The sequence below is a fragment of the Sinocyclocheilus anshuiensis genome, unplaced genomic scaffold, assembly GCF_001515605.1.
Source record: "Sinocyclocheilus anshuiensis isolate Anshui unplaced genomic scaffold, SAMN03320099.WGS_v1.1 scaffold3384, whole genome shotgun sequence".
NCBI lineage: Eukaryota > Metazoa > Chordata > Actinopteri > Cypriniformes > Cyprinidae > Sinocyclocheilus > Sinocyclocheilus anshuiensis.
In genome coordinates this window covers 26023-39021 of record NW_015548415.1, presented here as the reverse complement: position 1 = coordinate 39021, position 12999 = coordinate 26023, and the positions used below count along the sequence as shown (strand labels likewise).

At 39.1% G+C, this 12999-nt stretch overlaps 2 protein-coding genes across 2 annotated transcripts in view; one reads left to right on the top strand and one right to left on the bottom strand.

The window, feature by feature from the left end:
- The first annotated feature begins 863 nt into the window (after positions 1–863).
- LOC107656738 (zinc finger protein 518B-like) lies at positions 864–6310 on the top strand. The gene is made up of 2 exons (XM_016444678.1): positions 864–1228; positions 2894–6310. The coding sequence occupies exon 2, from the start codon at positions 3016–3018 to the stop codon at positions 5668–5670; it is 2655 nt and encodes an 884-aa protein (XP_016300164.1). The 5' UTR covers positions 864–1228; positions 2894–3015; the 3' UTR covers positions 5671–6310.
- LOC107656740 (cytokine-dependent hematopoietic cell linker-like) overlaps positions 6001–12999 on the bottom strand; it is a 9105-nt gene continuing 2106 nt past the window's right edge. The window contains exons 2-12 of the mRNA XM_016444680.1: positions 12571–12605; positions 12206–12225; positions 11939–12103; positions 10509–10533; positions 10032–10053; positions 9332–9383; positions 9214–9242; positions 9056–9147; positions 7551–7628; positions 7227–7382; positions 6001–7145 (exon numbers count right to left, since the gene is read on the bottom strand). Of these exons, the coding sequence (XP_016300166.1) occupies positions 6990–7145; positions 7227–7382; positions 7551–7628; positions 9056–9147; positions 9214–9242; positions 9332–9383; positions 10032–10053; positions 10509–10533; positions 11939–12103; positions 12206–12225; positions 12571–12605 (830 nt within the window). The 3' untranslated portion in view covers positions 6001–6989. The remainder of the gene's footprint in view (positions 7146–7226; positions 7383–7550; positions 7629–9055; positions 9148–9213; positions 9243–9331; positions 9384–10031; positions 10054–10508; positions 10534–11938; positions 12104–12205; positions 12226–12570; positions 12606–12999) is intronic.

Genomic DNA, 12999 nt, shown 5'->3' with positions numbered 1-12999 from the left:
ATACTTGTTTATTGCATTTATATATCGCATTTGTGTGGCTTTTGCAGTGTTAAGAAAACAAATATCCAACAAAAAGCTTATTGTATATAATTATATATATATATATATATATATATATATAATTACAAAATATATACAATTTACTTTTTAATTTTATTAAGTATATTCATTCATTTATTGAATTCAGCATCATGTCCATCTGGGATTCTTGATTCTGAATGCACAGCAAACTCGTATTTCATTGATTGAGTTCTCTCTCTTCAGTTTCTATGAATAACTCAATGAAAATCCATATCTCAGGTCCATGGTTTTATGTATTTGGTATTGGCAGCCATAAGTGGGATGTAATGTACGTTCAGCTGATCAGTATTGTAAAATAACCCATCGGGGTGATATAAGACCACACTGTACATGCTGTCTGTACCGTATGTGATGAATCATCGCAGTAATAAACAACATGCTGTTTGTGCTTTATATGTGAGGAGTTCATTTGAGCAGACTCACGATAACCAGCTGATATCATAACATAAGTGTCATATTTATGTCATATAACTGAAATAATGGAGATTTAGCGCTACAACAGCCTTCAGTTTACTTGGAACAGCAGAGAACTGAATTATCAGGTACTTAATAAGACCATTTCTAGATTGTATTTACAAATGAGTGTGGCCAATATATACCCAAATAAATATACATACATTTATTACCAATAACCATTATATAATACCATCAGAATGTGTGAAGTTTGTCTGTAAACTGGGAAGTGTGTGAATAGAAGCGCACAGCACGCACTAACACAACACAACAGCCCTGCTCTGTTGTTCATGGGCGCCATCTTGGCTCAAGTTATATAAGACGAAGAGTGTACCGCGCGGGTGAATTTACTGACGAACTCACAGCATCACATGAATCAAGCGACTAAAGCAGGCGGTATTCTACTAGAACAAAAGCTCTAAGCTCTGTATTCTGTCGTCAATCAGCGTCAGAGCGAGCAAACACATGCTTCTGAGCCGCTGCGGGCGGCCGCGTGAGCTGTAGAGTTCTACTGCAGCCAGCAGCCAATCAGAGCCGCGCGTCGCGTCGCGTCACGTGTTCCGCGCGCGCTCTGCTGCGCAGTCACAGCGGCAGATAGAAAACAATGCAAGCGAGCCTGGCGAGAAAATAGTGAAGAATGGACGAATTAAACGCATCAGTCGCTCTTTTGAGAGGAGGACGCTTTTAAGGCGAGGTTAGTGTTTTAACGCATGGCGGGTTTCGCGGCGCGTGCGGAGCTCGGCTCACGCAACACTTGAGAAATGCGTGAATGCTCTTCTTATTTAGGTCGCCTCGGGGAACGAGGAATTACTGTGTGCTGTGCATCCAGTCAGAACGAGAATCTGCTCCTGATGAGAGAGCAGTAGATCTGCAGAGACATGTGATGGATTTGTGCAATGCACAGTGCAGTTATGACCTAATACATTCTGCTGCTTGTTCTGTAAAGCCATAGTTTCCTTCTTTTCTCACACATTGCATCTGTTTATACTATATTGCATGCATTTATAATATGTTACACTGGAGCACAAAACCAGTAATAAGGGTCCATTTTTGGAAATAAGCTGAATAAATAAACTTTCCATTGATGTATGGTTTGTTAGGATCGGACAATATTTGGCTGAGATACAACTATTTGAAAATCTGGAATCTGAGGGTGCAAAAACATCTAAATATTGAGAAAATCATCTTTAAAGTTGTTCAAATGAAGTTCTTAGCAATGCATATTACTAATCAAAAATTACGTTTTGATATATTTATGGTAGGAAATGTACAAAATATCTTCATGGAACATGATCTTTACTTAATATCCTAATGATTTTTGGCATAAAAGAAAAATGGATAACTTTACTAATAAATATGATTAAAACTACAGAAAGTATTGGTATTAGTGTTTGTGATTTTAACCAGTAAGCCAAATCAAGAACGTTGACTGTATTCTTGCATTGCATAAAAATTTCTTATTGTACTCGCATTTGATTTTATAGGCAAATGTTTTGCCAAATGTTGGTTTCACACTGGATGTGTGTACATATATAGATATTTTTTTTTTGCTTTAATGGGCTAGTCATTGGTGAACAGTTTTGAATATCAAAGATTTGTTTAATCAGTATTGTTCAGAAAGGTCTTATGACTGTTCAACCCAAATTTAGTGAAGAACAGAAAAAAATTGTAAGCCAAATAAATTAAATAAACATGAAATAAAAAATGCAACTTTCAGATGCAGCTCTTCTGCTCAACATTGGAGGTCAGAGAGTGTTTGAAATATTATTAACAGAAAATCTGGTTTTCAAAAAGTGAAACTTCAAGCTGATGGTGGCGCTAGAGAGTTTGACATGTAGACTCCCAAAACTGGCCAACGGACATTTCCGACCATGTTCTATCAGATAACAACCAATGCAAAACCTGGCACACTGTCCTAGTTTGTTCTGAGTGGTTATTAGTCATTTGCAGTTTGGTTGTTAGTGGTTGCATTTCCAAGTCTTTATGATATTCTGGTCTCTATGTGGTTCACTTTCAAGATACTTTGAAAAAGACAACAATGGTTATAGTAAACTTCTTTACAAACTCTTTTTCCCCAGCTTTCGCCTAACTAAAGTGTCATCTTTAATGCTCCATTAAATTCACTTTCAAGATGCACTAGTGATTTGAACATGAATTATCTTTAACAGTCTTTAACAGTGTTGTTGTTGGTTGCGTTACAAAGAATTTATAGAAGCAAAGGTCAAATTAGAGTTGTTGCAAAACATAACCAATGAAGAGAGTGTTTTATGTGAATCAGTTGTTTATTACTACTTTTTGAATCGTATTCCTTTCCAATTTCCTGAAACACTCTTTTTTTTTTTTCTCACCCATTGTGCAGATATAAACTAGCAGTGTGCTGAGCCCAAAGGAAGGGATTCTCACCAGTGGAAAAAACAGCTAATGTGGATCACATATTCTTTGGTTTTTGGACCGTAGGATTGTTAACTTGATGTCCTGACCATGCGTTCACAACAAAGTTTCATGTCATTTATGAACAGCAAGGCCAATGCTATACCTAGGAAAGACATTGAACGCCTGTTCTGTGCAAAATGTCGTTTTTCCACCAAGGACACTGACCTGTTCGAGAGGCACGTGTCCCATCATAAGGAGGTGACTTTATCCTGTGCGCTCTGCAGCTATGTTTCCTATTCGAAAACGGAGTCTCAGAAACACGTCGTCTCGCACACCGGCTCGTACCCGTACAGGTGTAGCTTCTGCTCGTACGGAGCCGTGCGGAGAGATTACATGGTGAAGCATATTCTTCGTATACACAAGAGAAATGCGGAAGAAGGCTTCATAACTGACTTCACTGTATCCACCCCAGATACAGGAGGTCCACCTGTTCCTGATGCTCTCGGGATTTCAGATTGGCCTGAAAGGAATGACCAGTGTGCAATTCCCAATTCCCATGTCGAACTCCCCAGTGGAAGTCAACCTGACCAATCATCTGTTATTAGTAAAACAGTGAGCCAAACCAGGAGTAATCATGCCCGGATGACCTACAGTTTTACGACGCCATGTATGACCAATACAACAACCGTCGTTCCGGTTTCTAAGACGCAGTTCACCGGTGCCATTCCCAGCTGCACTCCAAGCGTGAGTCACTCGTTAGGCAACACGCCGCAAGTGGTTCTAAGATCACGGGAGGCAAATGGCAACCTATCGAACTCTCAACTCAGTGCCGATGGGAAAATCAAGGTTTCCGTTTCGGAAAAGCTTATTCCGAAAGCCACGTTCCCAAGAGTCCATGTTTGTTCTACAGAACCACTACAGCAAAGGGTTGGTGTTTCGGAAAAGGCTATGGCTGCAAAAACCATTCCCAGAGTCCAGGTCCGAGCACCTGTTGAATTGAACACCCCGCTCAGAGCGCTGCTTAATACGCCCTTATCCAAGAGGAATATCCAGATGGATCAGAGGTCTAGTCAGTCCACAACAGGGACTAATGTTGGGATGCAGAAACCAGTTGTACTTCCCAGCAGTACAATCAAAAGTCCACTGCACTCCAGTGCAGAAAAGAGCAACCAGTCAAGAACGACCTCCAGAGCACCTGTAGGATCATCAGCAGAGACATCAGGCCCATTATCCAGTGTCCAAGTGGAACTGTTGGCACCTTTGAACCAGCCAATTCAACACAACAAGCCTTTGACTGTGTCCTGTCCAGAGGAGATCAATATTCCTGCAGGGTGTTTGGTGGAACTGGTCGAGGTGAAAAACGTCAACGGGACTCAAGAGTTGGAGCTACGGTTGATCCCACCCAATGGAATCCCGCAAGACAAGAAGAGCAACATGGATGAACCTTCATCAGCCACAACTGGAGGCAAACTGTCCTTCAAATGCCAAGTTGCCAAAGGGTGTCCAGTCAGCCCGTCCACGTCTGCAACATCTCACAAAGTCAAACAGCAGCGGCCTTCAATGTGCACCGGTGTTCAGACTATCACAAAAACTGTTCAGTCAGCACACAAACCACAGTGTTCTTCAGAGACGCCAGCCAGGTACAAGCGCAACCCGAAGACCAAGGATCCAGAGATCATCAGGCTCGAGGGTCCAGAATTGAGTTCTGAAAGCCTTCCAGTGATCTCATCAGTTTTCTCTCTTTGTCCTACGCCTAAGTCAACTCAAAGCATCTCAAAGTCCTTGCCAGAAATGCAACGCTGGACAGTGGCAATGAAAGAGCCGAAGGATGAGGTGAAGAATGCAGAGAAACCACTGGTCTGTAGTATTCTGATTAAAAAGGAGGAAACTGAGGACAAACCCAAAGGTGCTTCTTCGGGTCTCAAAGAAACAAAGACAGAGGATAAGACTAGTAAAGGCTCTGCAATATCTAAGACTCATGGTCAAGTGAAAAGATCAGAGAAAACCCTAAACACAAGCCACTCAAAACAAGCTCCAAATTTGACTCAACCATTGGTTTTGCCAAACCAGAGCGTCATTCCATCAAACAAAGATGACATTCCACATCAAGACAAGGGAAATTCTGAACATGAGTCTGGCCAAAAAAAACATTCCTGTGTTTTCAACATGTATCCAAAAGTAGCTTTGTTCAGGATTCCCAGTTCTATGTTGGAACCCACCAAGAAGCTTCCGGAAGCGCCAACTCAAGAGGAGAGTTTGACGGCGCGACCGGTTCTCTACTGCACGCTAAGCGAGCAGAACGTGTCCGGAAGTCCTGAAGTGGCCATCAAGCTGATACTAAAGAGAAACCTTTGTGAAAGTGAAAAGAAGCACCAAGACTCTCCACCACGTAAAAAACACAAGAAAGAAAAGAGAAAAGCCAAGAAACGCAGGTCATCGTCGGTTGGAATGGGCCTTCCTCGATTCTCAACCAAAGGTCAAGAACTGAGGTTAACTCCTCTGAAAGCGGATCAGCGCATCAAGCTTCCCGGTCCGAACCAGCCGGTTGTGGTTCTGAACCACCCCAATCCTTCAGTTCAGCGCGTCAGTGTTGGCGTCCAAACCCTGAAGAACTATAAGTGGGTTCACTCAGTGGATCACGAGCAAGAACAGCCGGCGAGGAAACAGCCTTCATTCAAGATGAAACTCAAGAAAGTCCATGGACAGAAGTATCAGGTAATCGAGTTCATTCTGAAGGGAGTCTCGGAGAAACAGCTCTCGTAAAAACCAGCTACAGATATCTCGTGTATTGATTTTTTACGATAGTGCTATTTTAGAAAACCCATGTGAGATCATTTTAACGGTAATAAAGCTGGTTGGTGGGCAATTGTAATTCAATGCCAAATAAACATTTCGTCAAATATGTTGTGATTAGACCAAGTATTAGCTATTCTGGTCATATTATAGTTGGGAATAAAAATAACTTTTTTCAACATTACTTACCCGGCATGGCCCACTTGACAACAGCAATGACAAACATGCTCATATATATGTATAATATATAAATGTAAAACTGAACTGCCAATATGTAGAAGTTATTCGTAAGAAGGTCAGAACTCTGAAACCAAGAGGTTTCAAACAACACTAATGTGTTTTAGGATGTTGCGTGTTATTTGTCATGACTGTGTACAGGCTCGTTTCAAACAGACATCTTATGTTTGGAGATTCACAAATGTTCACATGAAGTACATTCACTGAAATCATTTCACGTCGTTTACTGTCATCATATTACGAGCACGTAAGCATCAGCGTTAAGTGAATCTTTTCTGATTTTTGTGCACATGGTCTTTGTTGGGTGAGGCTTTGTCATTTGTGAAATTCAAACGTATGTCGTACAGTAAAAGTGTTTTTGCAAACAAACAAAAAGGTTTGCGTATACGGACTCAGTATTTCACTGTAAACTACAGCACACATGTACACTCACTGTCAAAGTCTGAACATCAAACAACTTTCCTTGTGTAAAATGTCCCGTCATTAAACAGTCGAGACGGTTCGATGTGTTTATCATTGTAAATCTACCTCAAATGATCAAACCAGTAAACCGACTGTTTTCTTTTATTACTGTTGATGTTATGTAAAGTTACAGCTGAGCTTCTGATTTTCAGGGCATCTGCTCATCTGTAAACACAAAGAATGTGTCTAGAAACTAAACATGTGTCACGAGTTTGTCAAACTATAATCTGTACATAGTTCTGAGGCTTCAGAATCATAACATCTATTTTAAATTATTCATAAAGGCCAAAAAATATTAAGTGTGACTAAATAAAACTTATTAATAGATAAAAATTTTCTGGGATAATGATTCTTGTGTGTCTGCATTCGGCCAAACACGTGTGTGTTAAAATGTCAAAAATATTGAATCCTTTAGATATTCGATCGCTATACACAGCCACATTATTGAATGACTGATTTATCTTAGTTCTATCAGATGAGCTCTTTGGCTCTTTTGAGTCTGTACCAGTCTAACGTCACTAAAAATGTCTTATAAAGCTAAAAGGTCCGCTAAATGTTCAGTAGACGTTGCGGGTCGTTTGTATTTGCTCTTATTTCAACAGCTCGGTCAGGTCCTGCGCTGTGATTGGGTACATCAGCACACACTGCCTCCTCTGATTGGCTGCCGTGGAGGATTTCCGCCCGTCGATGAGAACGATGGGAAAAATGGAGTGGAACTTGATGATGTCAGTGACCGAGTCAAACCTCTGAAAGACAAAGAGACGAGAGATGATGATGATGATGCTGATGTACCGTCAAACACTGCGTTCTGCTGGTGTGTGACTCACATCATTGGTTCTCAGGCCCGTTCCCAGAGTGTATTTGCTGATTTCATCACTGAAGCGGATCTGAATGTTAAACACTCTTTTGTCGTAAAACACAGCGAGGACCAAGGGCTCATAGGTAGTGTTCTTCGAGCAGTCGCGCACTAGAAAGGCTCCTTCCTGTGGACAAAGTCAGCTGGTATCATATAAACATCAAGATCTGTATCTAAACATAATTCATGCATAATCCACATGTTTGTTTTCTGAGTTTGTGATTTCTGTACGTTATTGTGTCTCTGAACTGTAACAAATGTGATGATGTTGGAGTGAAATGAAGGTGTGTTTTACCCGGTTGACCAGGTGAAGAGCGTGTTCAGCGTCCACGCGACTAACCGTACCAACATACCAGTTCTGATCCGCCAATCCCTGCAGGACAGATGTGACACGGACATTAGCGGTGTATTTTCTAAATGCATGTTATTGATCTTATTTTGAGCAATCTGTTCAATCATGCACTAAGTTCGGAATAATTACGATTTCTTAATGTTTCTGAAAGAGTCTCTTCTGCTCACCGAGGCTGCATTTATTTGATCAAAAATACTGTAAAAATAATTAAATATTATTCTAATTTAAAACAGCTGTTTTCTGTGTGAATATCTGTTAAACTAATGTATTTCTGTGATGCGCAGCTGTATTTTCAGCATCATTACTCCAGTCTTCAGTGTCACATGATCTTCAGAAATCATTCTAATATGCTGATTTGCTGCTCGGCCGTTTTCATGGCGAGAAATATTATGGCGGAATTATATCATATTTTTATAATTAATTTTTTGTAAAAACTCAAACTATTTGGCTTAACTCTTAAAAATTGCTAATTTCAGATAAATGTTCGTGTTATATATTTTGGTTGCATTTGTGAGTCAATAAAAATGTAACTGCTTGTGTATAATCTCATAATATCAATAAATCGATCGATATACTCCTGTATCGAATCGTATCGTAATCGTATCAGAATCTTTTGAGGTATCTGCAAATATCGTATCGCTAGGTATGAGAATCGATATCGTATCGTATCATGACGAAACGTTCTATTTACATCTCATATTAAGTACATACTAGATCTCAGGTTAGATGGAGAATGAACTACATGCAGTTAACTATGGGGGGCGCTAGACAAAATACTAATAATAATAATTAGAAATGGATTAGCATTAATAATTAGCATTTCAATCTAAATCTGATGTCATATTAAAATGGAGTCAGATTAGAATTTATATTAAATTTCTTCGCACAATTCCTTTTAACCACCATTGGATACCTACGTTGGGCCAATTGGGTGGACCTTACAACAGGAATAAATTACAATAGAAAACTTATTTAAATTGTAATAATGTTGCACTGTTTCTACTGTATTTTTGATCAAGTAAATGCAGCCTTGGTGAGTAGAAGAGATTTCTTTCAAAAACATTAAAATATCTTAATTATTCCAAACTTCTGACAGGACGCATGTTCTATTTATTTTTTTTAAACAATGTAAAACTCAAATCAAATTGTCATAACTGGATCTTTTTCTCCCTACAGACTCTCCAATCACCTAAACTCCGCCCACAATTATCTGCAAACTCACATTTAGACCCGCCTCCATTTAAGAGTGCCACGCCCACATTTCAACATCCAATCAACAACCGGCAGACAGAACTAAATCTCCGCCTCTTTTTCAAAAATCTGTTACATTGCTGAAGAAAAGATCTGCAGCTACTTCTGTTTCATCTCGACATTAAACACTGCTGATTTGAACTGTAATAATAACTGAAGCGTCAGTGATAAAGGCAGTATTAGCGCTGATGTTGTACCTGCGCAGGTTTGCTGTGGTTGGTGAAGCTGCCGTCGGTTTCTCCTTTAGCAGGAGGCCATTCGTGATGCTGCTGCTTCCTCACGAGTGAATCTGTAACGAATCCAGAATCTGTGAATCTGAGCCGCTTCAGCTGTGATTCAGTGAGTCGGTTCTTACCGAACGAGCTCTTCTGGCTCTCACAGGAGCTGCAGGATCAGACAAACACTGTTACACACAGCATTCCTCTAATTAATGATGTTACAGCACATTAATTGTGTGTGACTGCGGTCAGTACCTGTCCAAATCCTGAGAGTCCAGATCCAGAGAAAACCTGTGAGACGTGTGACCTGCAGAACAGGTATATTATATTTTATTATTACAGCTATTATATTACACTACAGTCAAGCGTTTTTGAACAGTTAGATTTTTAATGTTTTTAAAGAAGTCTCTTCTGCTCACCAAGCCTGCATTTATTTGATCAGAAATACAGCAAAAGCAGTAATATTGTGAAATATTTTTACTATTTAAAATAGCTGTTTTCTATGTGAATATCTATTAAAATGTAATTTATTTCTGTGATGCGCAGCTGTATTTTCAGCATCATTACTCCAGTCTTCAGCGTCACATGATCTTCAGAAATAATTATAATATGCTGATTTATCATCGAGAAACATTTATTATTAATCATCATTAGAATGATTTCTGAAGATCATGTGACACTGAAGACTGGAGTAATGATGCTGAAAATACAGCTGCGCATCACAGAAATAAATTACAGCTTAACAGATATTCACATAGAAAACAGCTGTTTTAAATAGTAAAAATATTTCACAATATTACTGCTTTTGCTGTATTTCTGATCAAATAAATACAGGTTTGGTGAGCAGAAGAGACTTCTTTAAAAACATTAAAAATCTTACTGTTTAAATACTTTTGACTGCTAGTGTGTATTATATTATGTTATATTATATATTATATAAGGCAACATAACTTACTTGCAGATGATGGTGTTTTAACCTGAGGGTGAAATGGAGAGTGATTATTATTTACATGAATTATCTGATTTTTGTTTGAGTTTCTTGAATACACAAAACCATCAGACATCATGCTTTAATAGTGATTGTTGGCAATTTCTTTATATTTGGAACATCTGTTTCTTTAAATACAACATTTGTTGGTCAAAACAATGGTTATATATATTACTGGATGTATTTGCGGTTTCATAAATGCTTTGCTGATATTAATAGTCTGTTTACTGACACGTTTCCACTGTGACAACATGCCCCGCTCTCCTCCACATGTACTGTTTTTATTTCTAGTTAGTGCTCTATGATGAATAGCATGGCATCAGAACAGGTTTTTGTAAAAAGTAAATTAAATTGTGTATGGATCAAGCTTTGACGGATTGACTTTGTTATGTGTAAAATATGGAGCTTGAATGAATTTGAGTTACAGCAAAGAAATGGACTTACATTCTCTCGCTCACTTGGACTGGATCTGAGAATAAAAACACAAATCAGACAGTTTAACTTAAATAGGAGAAATTAAGAGTCAACTTAAGTCTTTTTAAAGTAATTTTCCAGTCTTGTTTTAACCCTTTTCATAGACCGAGTCAGCTCTGCTGAGAGTTTTAAGTTATATCTTAGTTGCTGCCGATGCAGGTGACTGATTTTAATTCTCTGCTGCCTTTGGCACTATAGACCACCTGTTGCTCTTATCTAGATTAGAATCCTGTGTGTGGCGTTAAAAGGTTCAGTCCTGAATCTAACCGAGAGATATTTTTCACTCTAGATCGGCTGTGTTTCCTCCTCTTGAATCTGGAATTCCTCAGGGCTCTATTCTAGCACCTTTGCCTTTTCTCTCTTCACATGCTTCCTTTAGGTTCGATTCTGAGAATGAATGGCGTGTCTTTCCACTTTTATGCAGATCTATCCACCTATTAAAAATTACCCTTCTGCAATACAATCTTTATTTGCATACCTTGATGAGGTAAAGCTCTGGTTGGCAAGTAACTTTAAATGACTCAATGACTGAGGTTATAGTCTTAAACAGTCTAACAATTTTGAGTTTAACTCTTTCCCTGCCAAACATGGAATTTTCCAGGTTTCTGTGTTTTCACTGTTATACACTCGGGGGCGCTATTATGCATCTCCTGAATAAGTCCAGAATCTCTCGATCAGAAACACAGTTGAGGAAGACGCAGAAACGAGCGATCTCATATGTAAGCAGATGCATATGAAAAATAATACGATCATCAACAATAAACGACATATAAATGAAAAGTGCCTAATGTTAGCGAGTGAAATGAAATGTGAAAGGAACTGGCAAAGGACTGTGAAGCTTTGGGAGTGTTGATGATCTACTGCAGCTATGCTTTGATCATCGTACTGAATATGATCCAGTTGTAGTATTCAATAAAAACTTTATTTTCTCAGCTTTGTGTTTTTATTTAAATTTTTTTTAGTTAACAACTCTACCCAGGAAAGCCTGTCGGCTAGCTTTTAACACCAAGGTTCTGAACCTCAGTGTTCTTCGTTACAGTCAACTCACTTTAGATAAACATGCTTCCTCTGTTGTTGCTTCTAGCTTTTTTCGGCTCACTTACTTTCTAAAATTAAACTAAAATTTATTTCCTGCCTGAAAGATCTCTTGAGAAAGGTAGTGAGGACATCATTAAAATAGTCCATGCGATATCAGTGGTTCAACTGTAATTTTACAAAGCTACGAGAATACTTTTTGTGTGCAAAGAAAACAAAAATAACTATGATGTTTTTGTATGTGTTATTTCCTGTTTCGACTTTGAGCTTGTGCATCGCTTTGGTCAGTCCGGTGACTGTTTTTAAATGTGCTTTATAAATAAAAGACTTGAACTAGTTTCTGCAGGTGTGTGTGTGAGACCCACTGTGTCCATGCTGGTCTGCTGTTGTGTGATCTGGTTTGCGGTGACGCTGGTTCTGGTGCTGGTCTGGATGGAGGAGACTCATCAAACTGGTTTGGATAGTTAGGGATGGTCTGTACTGGTAGAGGCGGTAAACGCAGGTGATCTCTGGGTAATGATCTCACCGGCCTGAAACCGCAGCACACAATCACTACACTGAACACGTGTGTGTTTCTCACAGGTGTGTGTTTCAGTATGACGTGTGTCTGCACTGTTGCTGTGTTTGATTACCTCTGTGGGACTGTGACAACCTGTCATGAAGAGATTCACACACATGATCATCAGCACAAAAACAACACAAACTCATTCAGTGCAGAAAGTGATTCAAAATGAGACTGAAGAAATGAAAACAGGACCACAGACTCACAGGAATTATTAGCTGTATTATATTTCTTTAACATTACTGCATATAAACTACCATTCAAAAGTTTGGCATCAGCATGATTTTTAAATGTTCTTGAAAACGTCTCTTCTGCTCACCAAGGCTGTATATATTTAATCAAAAATACAGTAAAAACAGTGATCAGTCTTACTGAGCCCAAACTTCTGAATGGTGGTGTATTTATTAATAAAAAGAAGTCAGGTGTTTTCTTTACCCTGTCAGCAGATCCCATCAACTCCAATCGTCCATCTGCACACACACACACACACACACAGATTCACAATTCAACGCAAGCTCAAGCATCTTATTGCTTTTATAAAGTATTGCATATATTTTCATTGAAATATTGTTTTATGTATCAGATATGCACAGACAGACAGACAGACAGAGATAAAGACAGATGGACAGACACAGATAAAGACAGACAGATGGACAGACGTACAGACAGACAGACAGAGATAAAGACGGACAGAGATAAAGACAGACAGATGGACAGACAGACAGAGATAAAGACGGACGGACAGACAGAGAGATAAAGACAGATGGACGGACGGAGAGGCAGATAGACAGACGGACGGTTGGACAGAGATAAAGACAGACAGACAGACAGATGGACAGACAGACAGAGATAAAGACAGACAGA

Excerpts from the sequence above, each read along its gene's own strand:
- LOC107656738 (XM_016444678.1), top strand. The coding sequence starts at position 3,016 with ATGCGTTCACAACAAAGTTTCATGTCATTTATGAACAGCAAGGCCAAT.